Here is a 12,943-nt window from a genome sequence, read left to right as displayed (position 1 = left end):
CTGGCGCGACCCGAGGCCGTTCCCTTGTGTGTGCGCTCAGCAGAGCTGAGCAGCAGCAGCCCGGTGCTGCTGACAGGACGGGCACTGCGCTTTGCGTGGCCATGCAGTTAAATGCATTACAACGCGTTCACCTCTTTCCAGTGGTGATCGCTATTTTCTGACTGAAACCAGGCAGTAAGAGTGGAAATATCATAACCGTGATCCTCTGGGAAACGTCACCCATTCCCCTGTGAAATCCCTGTGGCTAAAAGGGGACGTGGGCATCCAGACCATCGTGGGCACTCTTTTAAGGAGATTAGCAGTCCTTTAATAAGGATTAGAAATGGCTTCCTTGCTATTTTGGAACGCGGGTGTTACCGATGACCCCCGCAGGAAAAAGAGAGAGGAGAAAAATAAAATAAAAAAAGCCGTGCATTAAAGCAGACAGCATTGTGCATGGATCTGGAGCCCTGGTTAGCTGCCGTCACAGCGCCTGTAAACTGCAGGGCGAGGTCGGCAGGTGACGAGGATTGCACATCGGGATTACACAGAAGTCATCGATAGCAAACAATTTGCATGAGAAATGTAGTCAGGAATCAGTATGAGCTCAGGAATTTGGGAGGAGGACACACAGGAAAAAAAACTTTTAAAATATAAAATTATCTAGGTAACTAAAATCAGCAGACGGGGTTGGGTGGCTGTCACCAGCAAAGCTGTTGAATAACCTTACAGTGACCATCTCTCTCCCCATCTCACAGCTGTGCAAGAAGCAATACTGAAAACCTGCTCCTACCTCTGATTGCTTTTACTATAATGCTGCTGTAGTGACTCAGATGGGCCTGGCCTGGGAATCTTGCAGAGTGCAGGGGAAGAGAGAGTGAAAGCAAGAGACCAAGGGCACAAAGAGGAGATGGTTGAGGGAAGAAGAACTAGCAAGCATGGGACTCAGGAACACAGCAGAGAGGCAAGAGGGTCAGACGAGATGAGCCTAGAGAACAAGAGGGAGAAACTGCTAGAAAATGAAAATTATATACTACAAGGCAAATGAGAAACATAAAGATCAATAAGTAAATATGAAAGGAAAACTAACTGTTGGGGAAAGAGGGAAACACATATCGGTGTGTGTTTGTTTTCTCTTTGTGTCAGTCTGACTCTGCTAATGAAGTCAGTGCCTAAAGGAAGCAGGAATAATAAACACCCTTATAACATATTGGATTCAGGCAGTAGCAAGTTCACCTCTTGGCAACATCACCCAACACCCAGGTTTTTCATAGGAATAGAAATGCATGCAGCTACAGATGTCAATAGCTTATTTTACAAAAAAGTAAATTCTCTTTAACATACACTATTTAAATGCACTGTGAGGCTCAAGTAAAAGTACAGATTTCATTTAGAGACCGTCAAGGTGTTTGGTTGATACTGTTAGAGGTTATTTGTGTTTCTTTACATGTCATCTCAAATTAGTTCTGGGTAGATCAGCATTTCACACAGCAGCCAGTTTCATCCTCACACAAAGAAAACAACATACAAAGAGCTGTTAAATCAGTGGGGAACCCCAGGAAAATATTTAGAAGTGGTTTGCAGATATACTCTTTGGAGAAAGATAGATAATACTTAAGTATGGTCAGAAAGTGTCTTGTTGAGTTTGTAGGCTTGTTTAGACTTCCTTTCTGGCTTACTTGAGTAAGCTGAAAATAATTGCTAGATTAGATAAATCCTCATCTTCTGTCACGCAGTGGCATATCTTTAGAGAAGGATATTGCTGTTATGCACATATGCTGCTGTTCATACCTGTAGTATAATCCATGCTTAGTTTCTGTCACCTTGACCTGAATCCAACCTATCAGGACAGAGGCCAAACGGGGGATTAGTGCTAGGAGTGCAAGCCCCGTCAGCCTCTGAGTCAGCAGAGCCTGAAAGCCTGCAAATGGTACCATCATCTCTTACAATTGTGGCAGAGACGTTTGTATCCAAGTAGCATGTTGTTTGTGTTGGAGAGCTAAAACCGTAACTAGTTGTGTGGAAATTGCCTGACTAAAACAATACTTTGGCATTGCAAAATCAGAAGATGAGATTGCTTTTAAATGCAGTAGTGATTGCACAGAAGTGTTCTCTAGTTTTCTGTTCAGCATGTACATAGACTCTTGCTTATACAATACTGATCGTCTGCCTCCTTCCCCTCTGACCGCATGTCTATAGCTATGGTAAAAAAGGATGTTTCCCAGATGAGTACCAAGTTATTAAAATGGTATTCTAAAAAACAAAAATTAAAAAAATGCAGATGGAATTTATTGGTCTGCTAAGAGATATCACATTTAAGTACATTGTACTCATATTATGGGCTTCAGTTCTGACTACGCTTTCATTTCCATTAGATTGGCTCCATTCTAGCCACAACTAAAGAGTTTTTCCAAATTTTACACACACATCATGGGTGAGTAGAACCTCTCACTCACCAACTGAAGCCATCATGACTGCATCGAATGCAAGCTCAGCTCCCAGAGTTCTTGTCCAAAGAGTATCGATGCTTCTTTCAGCAACTCAGCACTGGCCTGCTTCAAGCTTGTTATAAGGCAGGGGAGGGTGGATCCTCTGGCTTGTAGGCTGCACATGAAAAGTAACACAACATTGCTCCACTAGGTAACTTTGTAAAACTAAGGAGTTTTCACCTACATCAACAGTCCAGATATAAATTTAGGAGGGCACAATGTGGATATACCTCTTTTCAACGATAACAGCTCTATGCTAGTTGTCATGGCAGGCAAAACCCACCTTTTGATTGCTGTACACAATACACAGTAGCACAAGTACAGTGATGGCACCCATGCATTCAGGAAACATTTATCTCTAAGTTTAAGCTGCACTGATAGCAGCAGCTACCTAGGTAGTTCGGGGCATTTTTGATGTGTCTAAATGAGCTGCAGTTACTGATTAGTGTAACAGCAGATGGAGTCTTGGGTGCCTTCAGCTGGTTTCTGGTTCGTTTGTAAAATTTTGCTTCTTGGATTTATTAGGGGCACCACCATGAAGTGTTTTTGGTGTACAGTGATGGTAAGGGTCATTTGTCAAATGTCCCATCCAGTGATTGTCAACGCTGTATGGAAACCACTGCTTGGCTATGCATGACACTTCTCTTCCTATGCTAAGTTATGGCATTACCATTGTATTTTCCTCTCTGCCTTTCTATTTTCTGGGTGCTAAAACACTCAGCCCTGGCAGCCAAAAGTGCCCCGTACCCTGGGGTGCATCTGGCCCAGAACTGCCAGGCGATCGAGGGAAGGGATTGTCCTGCTCTGCTCTGCACTGTGCGGCCTTACCTCAAGCACTGTGTGCAGTTTGGGGTGCCACAGTATAAAAAGGACATAAAACTATTAGAGAGTGTCCAAAGGAGGGCTATGAAGATGGTAAAGGGTCTGGAGGACAAGATGTATAAGGAGCGGCTGAGGTCCCTGGATTTGTTCAGCCCAGAGCAGAGCAGGCTGAGGGGAGGCCTCATGGCGGCCTGCGGCTCCCTCACGAGGGGAGCGGAGGGGCAGGCGCTGAGCTCTGCTCTCTGGGGACAGTGACAGGACCCGAGGGAACGGCATGGGGCTGGGACAGGGGAGGCTGGGGGTTAGGGAAAGGTTCTGCACCCAGAGGGTGGTCAGGCGCTGGAACTGCCAGGGCAGTGGTCATGGCATGGAGCCTGCGGGAGTTCAAAAGAGTTTGGACAACGCTCTCAGACATCTGGTCTGATTCTTGGGTGGCCTTGTGTGGAGCCAGAAGTTGGACTCGATGGTCCTTGCGGGCCCCTTCCAACTGGGGATATTTGACAGTGCTATGAAAACACTTGTCAGAGTGCATTATGAACTCTTCAAAACCAGTTACAAGCAACTCAGAACCGATGATGGGTCAGATGCCTTTTTAACGTCAGGTTTGTCAGTGTGTTAGCAGGGGTTATGCAGCCCATGTCAGAAGTGGGCAAATGTTATTAGCAGCTAGGGGGAGCCTGCTGTTTGTCGAATTGAGTTAACCTTAATATAGAAGTTGAGTTCCAGGCATCTGCGTGAAACTCAGCATGACAAGACCTGTCTGCAGGTGACACGGGAGCTGCTGTGTGCCATTTGCTTCCATAGGGGGAAGTAAGAAAGGCAGCATGAGTGCAAAGCAAAATGCTGCTACTGCACTGTCTACTCTGTTCTTGGTATAAAAATAAAATCATTTCTAATGGCTGCCGGTGCCAGCTGACAAGAGCTCTGTTTTGTGAAAAATAAATGCGAATGTTTTGCTTTATGTCAGCTATGTTAGCTATTATGTATGCCTATATTCGATTTTTTGGCACATGACCAAGATTTCTGACAATCATGTAAAAAAAATCAGCTTTGGTTTCTAATTCAGTTTTCCAAAAAAAGTAATCCAAAGCGAGTCCAACTGCTTGGCACACTAACGTAATGTTTGTATAGCATGTTCACACAAGCTCTGGAGAAGAGCAGTGATGATACTTCGTTTAATGTTTGCAGTTCTGCTATGTCATAGCTGTAAATAAAATTCACATGACTGATTTTGGTCAAAACTGCAACAAAGCAGAATCCTGTTTTACCAGTATTTTAAAGCTGGGGTTTTCTCTCAGTTGGATAACTCTGTTACTGACAAAGAGAAACTGGTATGGGTCAGAGTGATAAGACAAAGTTTAAGAAACAACTTACATCATCAAATAAATGTAAGTATTTTTATTTTAAAAATGTTAATGACACCTTAAAGGCAGTCATGACTACAGAACAAAATATACAAAAATTACATATTTGTATTTGCATCTTTCCACAGTGCTGCACAAAATGAGTATGCTATGAGAAACACTGTAGATTACACACTGAGACAATTAACTTTAGTCAATTAAAACAGACAATTTGGGGTACAGTTTAATACTACACCAGGCCCAAATTCCCTAGGAGAAAAAAAAAAGGAAAGATGACTTTGTGCAAAACTTTCCAACAACAGTGTAACTTCATATGCTAAACATACAGCAAATCAGTCATACAAGATAGTTTGACTAGTCCTCATGCAGTCTTTATATACAGCATCAACTCAGTTTGCTTTTTCAGGGATAATATACAAGTCCATTAACTCAAACTAATTTTTGCCTAGTCTTTCATTGCTGTAATGTGAAACTGTCTGATTCTTTTTCCTGCATTCTACCCAGCATCAAGGAGACCATTCAAACTTTGTTTGAAAACAAATCTTATAATCTATTGTTGTTTTTAAAGGGAGCAATATAATTAATCAAAGGACATGTTCTGGCATGATGGTAAATGGAAACAAACAGACAATTGACAGATATTTGCTTGATTAATAAAGAGTTGAGCAAACTTGTCTGACTGCTATTCCTAGATGGACTTTCTGAAGAGATTAAATTCTGTTATCCAAATTAAAGTGTTTAATTACATTAATCTGTGTTTACCTTCTGCTGTACCACTGAATCCAGAAATAAAATGTCTATATCACGATGGAAATGGGTTTGGCTTTCAAAATTCCATGCCAACTAAATGAACCACAATCTTACAACACCCCCACCCCAAAAAAAGTTTCTTGTTCATAGAATGCAACTCCAGAAAGCACTGCCTGTGATTATACAATTGACTTTGGATCAGGCATAAGCCTGGACTGATTCCTCTTTGAACAACATCGTTCAACTTTAGCCTAAAATTTTCAAGTCCTTGTTTATTCTGTAGCTAATAATACGCTCACAACCCTTATGATTACTAAACTGAAGCTTGTACTTGCATTAGATTTGTCTAGCTTCAACTAGACACTAGACTAGTCACTGGATCTTGTATCTTTGCTAGAGCAAGTTGTGTTCATCTATTATTTTCTAGTCCCCAGATAAGCATTCACGATTTTGTACAAAGAAAAACATTGGCTTTTAAATATCCTTCATACAGCACAGATATCAGGTCTACACGTGACGTTCCTGTGCAGATGCACTGCATAACACAGGCATTTTGATGTTAAAGCAGAAAATAGTCATATTTGACAGGGCTCTTTTCAGAATTCAGAACAAGGAGACATCCTAGGACTGTAGCAAAATGGGAAGTTGTACCAATGCACATAAGGTAAACCAGAAATGAGAAGGAATTTAAACTGGGTCTCATTCAGTGTTGACAGTGACTAATTCAATGTACAACAGTAAGGGAGTTAGAGTTAAAGCTAGTGGAGGGAGCCATTACACAGGTTTCAGAGGAACCCCTGCTTTAGACCTAGATAGGAGAGATCAGGAAAATTGTGCCAACCTTCATGAGAAACTAAGTCTCCAGAAGCTTCTAAGCAAAAAAGCTGCCAAATGCCAATAGGTCAGGTATTAATATTAACTGAAGGACTTTTTAGTGAGAGAACAAAGAGAAGAGAAATAATTCATTACCAGGCAGTATCAAACAGAGAAGACACTTGTAATTTTTGGTTGAGTGGGTGTGTTTTAGAGGCTCACGATGAGTTAAGTGCAACAAGCATACTAAGAACAACACCTGAGGTGTTGTAGGAGACCATAAAAGCAAACACTATCCCAACCAGACATGGTTAATTGATGGAGAAGTTAAAGTTCTCATTAATAGAGATCTTGCGACTGTTCAGAATGGCCTGAGCATACGTTCACAGCAAGCAGAGTTCTGACCGCAGTCCAGGTAGGCACGCTCGTGAAATCGCAGCCCAAGCAGTGGAAGTGATGCTGATACTGAAGTCAGCGGCCTGGCCATCAGCCTGCTCTTGATGCTGGATACCGAGACAGCCAGTGAGCCTGCGCTACCCAGTCCTGCTGCTGTTTGTGTCTGTTCCACGTAGGCAAAAGGTAGGAAGAGCCTTCGGTGCTGAAGCTGTGCTATCATTCTGCTAGGGAAGCTGCCTAGAGCACAGTTTCAGGGGCAGCTAATGATTCACTGAAGCAAAAAAGGAAAACAGCTCATCTTCTTTGTCCCTGCTTCCTCTGCCAGCGCTGGCACATCTGAGACCTTTCCCTCAGCCCCTTCAAGTCTCTGGTATGGTGGAGAACTACCTCCTCTTCCGCTGGTTCAGTTTTCTGCCAGCCCAGTGAGCCAACGCAACACAGGGAAGGCTGCAACACACACCCGTGTCAGCACAAGGTAAGAAATGGGTGAAGCCAGGAGGGGAGATCTCCCTCCCCTTCAGGTGGGAACGAGCTTGGCGGAGGTCCTGGCCCTGCAGCCTTTCTGCGTGCACAACTACAGTAGTTTCACCCAAAGGCAGGCTTTTGCCCTTCACATCTTAATTTCTTGATGCATGTCATATCAACCAGTGATTTAAATACAGCATGGAAAATAACCTAGCGAAGTGCTGTGCCCATTTACCAGTTAAGGTTTAATTTGCATAAGTAACATTACTCAGAGTTTACAGCTTTCTCTGTGTCCTCTGCCAGATAAAAGCCAATACAGAAATGCAAGGCCTTTCTGTTTCCAATTTGGACCCAGTCAGATTTTATCAGGGCAGAAAGCAATCTTTCAGAGGCCCATTGATTTTATGTTCTACCTTCATTTTGCACTGAGGACATCTTTCGGCATTGTAACAGGATGACCTTGGAGCAGAAGCCTTCACGCTCCCAGGCTGTACCACACCAACTTCCTGTGACATAAGAGAATTGACGACTACCTGACATTACGTTTTTAACTATGTACACTAGCACTGTGAGGATTCTCTCTTTAAACATTTGATCATGCAACAGGCAAAGGAGCTTTTCTCAAGTAAAATTAACATACCTTTCTTGCCCGCATACCCTTCTGAACCCACGTAACAAAATGCTAGACAAACTGCGCGTTCTTGAGTGGCCAAACCAGAAGGGGGCTGTGCAAACAAAGTAGAAGAATGGAGATTATAATAAAGATGGCAAGAGAGCACTACAGAGTCACGGATTTCTGATGATCACTCCCACAACTGTTTGTGTTTTTTTTTTTTAAATAAAAAAAATCTTGTGGCCTCAGGAAATGAGGAAAAAAATCAGTCTTAGGGATTATTAGTGAAATAGCTGGTGGAATTTAGCAAGAAGACTTTAGAAACAATGGACTCTGAATTTGAATAGAAGCGCATTCATTAGCTAAAGAAATGGAAAGTACAAACTAAAAAGAGATTATATGCCTCTTAAAAAATGAAAATGGGAACAAATTATATTAAAACAGTAGAAAAGACCAAGAGGATCTCAGGTCACTTAAAGGGCATATAAAGAAACCAAGGGAAATCCTTCCTTGTGATGTGAAGGACAGAAAAAATGTGTATTTTTTTCCTTTCACTCTCTTCAGCATTATGGAACAGACTTTCCTGTGAGGATAAGTTTGAGAGTTGTATCAGGGAAGGAATCTTAGTTTACCAGCTGGCTAGAAAAGGAGGCCAAGTGCAGATACTGGGAAGGTGGGGGTGCAGGCCTGTTGCTAGGCATGCACACAGTGCCAAAACGGGCTAAGCACACGGGAAGAAAGGTCTTCCTGAACCAAGCAGCAGCAGGAGCACATGCAAGAGTTAAGACAGAGAACGTTAAGCATACTACAATAGCTATTGCCATCTTCAAAGGATACTAGGAATACAGGGGGTAAAGACAGAGAGGAGAAAAAAAAGATTAAGGAAGAAAAGAACGTATCTATACAATAATTCTTCCTGACACAGCCACGGAAAAGGCTACTGGTGAGTTTGGGCTTTATCCCATGATACCACTTGCAGCAGGACTTTTGCCTTCCCCTCCACCTTCCTCCGAAGATGGGGCAGTGCTGGGTCAGGATAACAAGGGTGTGCCTGAGCTGATCGCCTTCCGGTGCCTGCAGGCCAGGCACAATCCTTCCTGATCTCTGTGTTCAAAGCTGCAGTGCACACATAATTCTTTAATGACCTTTACAGTGTTTTAATTTAATTTTCTAAATGCTGAGTCATATAATTATTTACGCAGTTAATTCTGTCCTTTCTTCAGTCCCTGAAGCCACAAAAGGTAACTGTAGTCACTGTTAATCCAATAGTGGTAAAAGGTCAAAAGTTCTTCCCTTGCCTCCCCTCCCTATTCCCCTTCCTCAGTATAAAGGATTTCTGAATCCCTACACCAACTATTGCAATTAAAAAAAAAAAAAGCAACCCCCCCACATCAAATAATCCCCTTTCCCCTTCCTGTAAAACCAGCTTAACAAATACTACAAATAAAAAAAAATAATCCATCATGACAGTTAATTTAAAAGTAACATTGAACCCCAAATAACGAGAGAGACTTTTTTTTTCCATTTAATACAGAGTGGAGGAGAATTCTCATTTATTTCTTTTATTAAAGATTGTTTCACATCATGACTGAGAGCCAAGCAGAGGACTTCAGGGATTTTTTTCTGCAGTTCTTAAAATAAGTTCTAGTAGGAAAACAAGACCACCTATTCTCCTAGTAGTGGTAGTGTATGCTAATACATTATTTCAGGAATGTTTGTCAAGAGAGTCTGCACAGTGTTTGTATATTTACAGAAGTTTAACTCCCTGCTCCCCTAAGGATGTGTTCCCTCATACTTCTGCATGCTTTAATCTGACATAAAAAATTCCACCGTACCCAGAGTCCCACCACCTATCTGCTTTCCATTCTGTTAGAGAATCCCAACAATTCAGTGCTAATAAAGGTTAACTTAAGTGTTGCCTTTGTGTTTAACTCCTCCTCCTCCTTGCAGGTTGCAATGCTTGAAGCAAGCGAGCACTCTGGTCTGCGTGACAACACACCCACCAGTTACTTGCTCCTTTGCTCCCTTTTGAAGTGGCCTGGAGATCTTGTCATTCAATTCAGTTTTCATCTTTGGAAGCTTTATGCTGCACTTACGTTTTCCTTGAGTGTGATAAGGAACAGTGCCAGGATAGAACAACTGCTAACTGTGGTCACTAGTCATCAGTGGTCTAACTTTTGAACAATAAACTCTTCTTGCAAAGGGTTACTAGCAGAAGCATCCAGTTTTGCTGGTCCTGAAAACCCCATATACAGTTACCCATTAATTTAGAATCTGAAACTATTAATACATCTGACTGTATAATTCTAGTTATCATCCTAGCTGGATTCAAAGCGATAATTTGCCTAATATAGGTGATACACATCATGATGTACTCCCTCCTCATCACACTCCTTGCACTCCAGTCCAATAAAAAGCACACCTTACACTTACAGTTTCTTGGATCCCTCTCAAAGAATCCTACCATCTTTTGTGGGTGTAGGTTTGTAAAGTGGAAAAACAGTGGGATTAAGGCAGAAAACTGACATAAGCAAGCAGTTCATCACAGACATACCCAATTAGACACGATCTGACTGAACAGACTACTGACTGCCAACTAGTACGCATTTATGTATTTACACCCCCTTAAAGTCCAAGAGTCTTTGTAGCCTTCTTCATGCAGTCTGCACATTTAAACTGACAAAAACTCGTATATACACAGCACTTGAAAATAGGGAGGAAAAGAAAAACAGAACAGCCAGACCAGCAGCTTCATCTTGGTATAATCATCCTTTCTATGGCGCAAATGATATGATCCCAGTTCTTACAAAATATTGCCAGCAGCGTCACTGCGAAAAAAGTGCAGATGATATGAAAACGGCTCTTCATCATAGGAGCAATGAACTTTGCAATAGTAGAAACACACACTAAGATGACAGTCATGAAGGCCAAGATAACATTTATACATTTCCCCAGGAGCACTTTGGCATTAACTGTTTCGGATTGCTGTGCCTGCTGTTCTTGCTGATGAAGCTCCAGCTTCGAAACACGGGTCTGGCACGATTCCAAGGCTTCCTGGAGATAGAAAACAAGAATCAGGGCAGATGTATTTCCACACAACACTTCCTGTTTTAGCAGCAGGACCATCCATCATTAAGATTAGAAAGTGTAGTTTATTTTAGACTCCTCAAACTTCAATGAACCACCAACTCTTTTAAAAATAAATGCACATATTTATCTACTTGTATGCATCACTGCCTGCCCAGGCATAATTAAGTCTGACAACACCGTCCAAAATGTAGTATTTCCATTTTTCATGCTTCAAAAAAAAAAGTATCATAGCTGTAATGTTCACGATAGATAATGTTTCCTGCACATACTGATGAGATAAAATACTGGGAAAGCTGTTGCCGTGGCAACTTCCCTTGCATTAAAACAGCACCGAAGTTGGTTTCTTTGTATACACTACAGAAATCATTACAGTAATGACTCGCTGTGATACTAATTAAATCTACCGTGCAACATGTACCATTTGGTTTACACCACCTCTCTGGTCTACAATACTTTTGTTCTGAAAGCCACAGCGCGGGGCCTGAGCTCTCAGTGTCCTGCTGATGCCTTGCTCTGTCAGCGTGCAGGCTCATTCACCTGCACCCCAAGCAGGCAGCATGCAGTGGAGACGCCTGCGGAGGTGCCTGTAAGGCATTCCCTCTCTCTCACGATACGTTCCACTTCACGGTTTGTTCAAAGAAAGCAGGCCTTCCTCTTCTGCTCGAGGGCAAGCTCAAAGTGGTCTTTGTAAAATGGTGCCTGAATCACTAACCCCACACTCAAACCTTCACATGGAAGGGTGAATTCATTAACTGCCAAATTCTGAATAGCTGCTGAATTCACTAACTTGCCAAAATGCCACTTTGTGCTTGAGTTGTGACTTGGGCACCATTGGTGACACCATGTAAGGCTACTTTCAGGAGATGGAGCACCTCCAGTCATTTTCATTGGGTTGGCAGGGATTTTCTCCTGATCACACAGTAAAGTGCTTCAATACAGTATTTATGTAAAAACAAACAAAAACACTGCACAAAGAGTTATTAGCTTTCTTCGGCTGGACCAGTTCTCCATGGTTTTGGTTTACCACATGACCAGCCAGTGTTTTAAAACTCATCTGCCCAACCCTTAAGGTCTGAGTGCTCCAAAGTTCGGTTGTTACATGAAATATCCACAACTTGAATGCTTTTTCTGTATCTTAGCTTATTTGCCAAACCCCAAATTAGATAAGATTAAACAGGCCCAACTGTAGAGAGATAAAAGAAGCAAGCCTGTATCAACTGAGAGACTTTTAAAACAAACTGAAGTGCTGACTGTCCCCTCAGGGTTTAGCTAATGAGTTAAACATTTCACAGCCCATCTACTGGAAAGCTCAGGTCTCATTCTTTATTTACATCCTCAAGATGCCTACACAGAAAGGAGTCCTTTACTTACTTGAGATCTCTTTAAACCTACAAAGGAAGCTCTGATATGCTTAGGTTCAATATCATCCATTTCTCACTATTCCCAGGGGTTTCCTAACCCTCATACCAGCCAGGAAAGGGTCTGATCTTCCTGCTACTGGCCTGCTGCCTCTGCTCTCTACGGTTAGAAATGCGAGCACAGGGATGTACTGGATGGAAAGTTTTCATTTACCATCTGAGCCAAGAAGATGAGAGCCATTGAGCATTCCTCAGTCATTAGTGAATGTAAACCCAAAGGTATGGCAAAACAATATGTTCACCACTTCCTCAGATTTTGGGTAGAAACATTATGCGTTATACTGATGCTTATATTGTACATAAATATCGAAGTACATAACTACCTGCTGTTCAGGACAAACTTGTAGACATTACTGGCTTTTGCCTGAAGACAGATATGACTATAAACCATCTGTTTGAAGTCTCTCTCACACTTTTTACCTTAAACACAATTTAGAGTAAACCTTGTCATGGGATACAACTACATACTGGGGAAAGTCTGAGCAAGAGGATTCTGTTAGGACACTTAATAGATTCAAATCCTTCTTCCTCTGGTGCAAGAGATTATAACACAGTCCATTCTTCATCCACAAATCTGCCTAGATTTTATCATCAATTGCAGCAGATAAAATTCTGGGTCTATCGAAACAAATGGAGACTGTCACTGATTTAAAGGTGCTCGAGTTTTACCACAGAAAACAGAAACATGGGCTTAAGTGTCTCCCCACATTTTTATATGCAAAGACATGGGAAGCTGCAAGTGTT

The 12,943-nt window shown here is 42.1% G+C and overlaps 1 protein-coding gene across 8 annotated transcripts in view; it reads right to left on the bottom strand.

Moving 5' to 3' along the window:
• Positions 1-5,213: 5,213 nt before the first annotated feature.
• The window catches only part of TMCC3 (transmembrane and coiled-coil domain family 3), a 140,412-nt gene continuing 132,682 nt past the window's right edge, over positions 5,214-12,943 (bottom strand). For all 8 annotated transcript variants that reach the window (XM_040557380.1, XM_040557396.1, XM_040557401.1 and 5 more), the window contains one exon: positions 5,214-10,745. In XM_040557380.1, coding sequence (XP_040413314.1) covers positions 10,443-10,745 — 303 coding nt within the window. In that variant the 3' untranslated portion in view covers positions 5,214-10,442. The remainder of the gene's footprint in view (positions 10,746-12,943) is intronic.

This window comes from Cygnus olor, chromosome 1 (genome assembly GCF_009769625.2).
Source record: "Cygnus olor isolate bCygOlo1 chromosome 1, bCygOlo1.pri.v2, whole genome shotgun sequence".
Classification (NCBI taxonomy): domain Eukaryota; kingdom Metazoa; phylum Chordata; class Aves; order Anseriformes; family Anatidae; genus Cygnus; species Cygnus olor.
The sequence above is the reverse complement of the archived record's forward strand: the minus strand, read 5'-3'. Positions and strand labels throughout refer to the sequence as shown.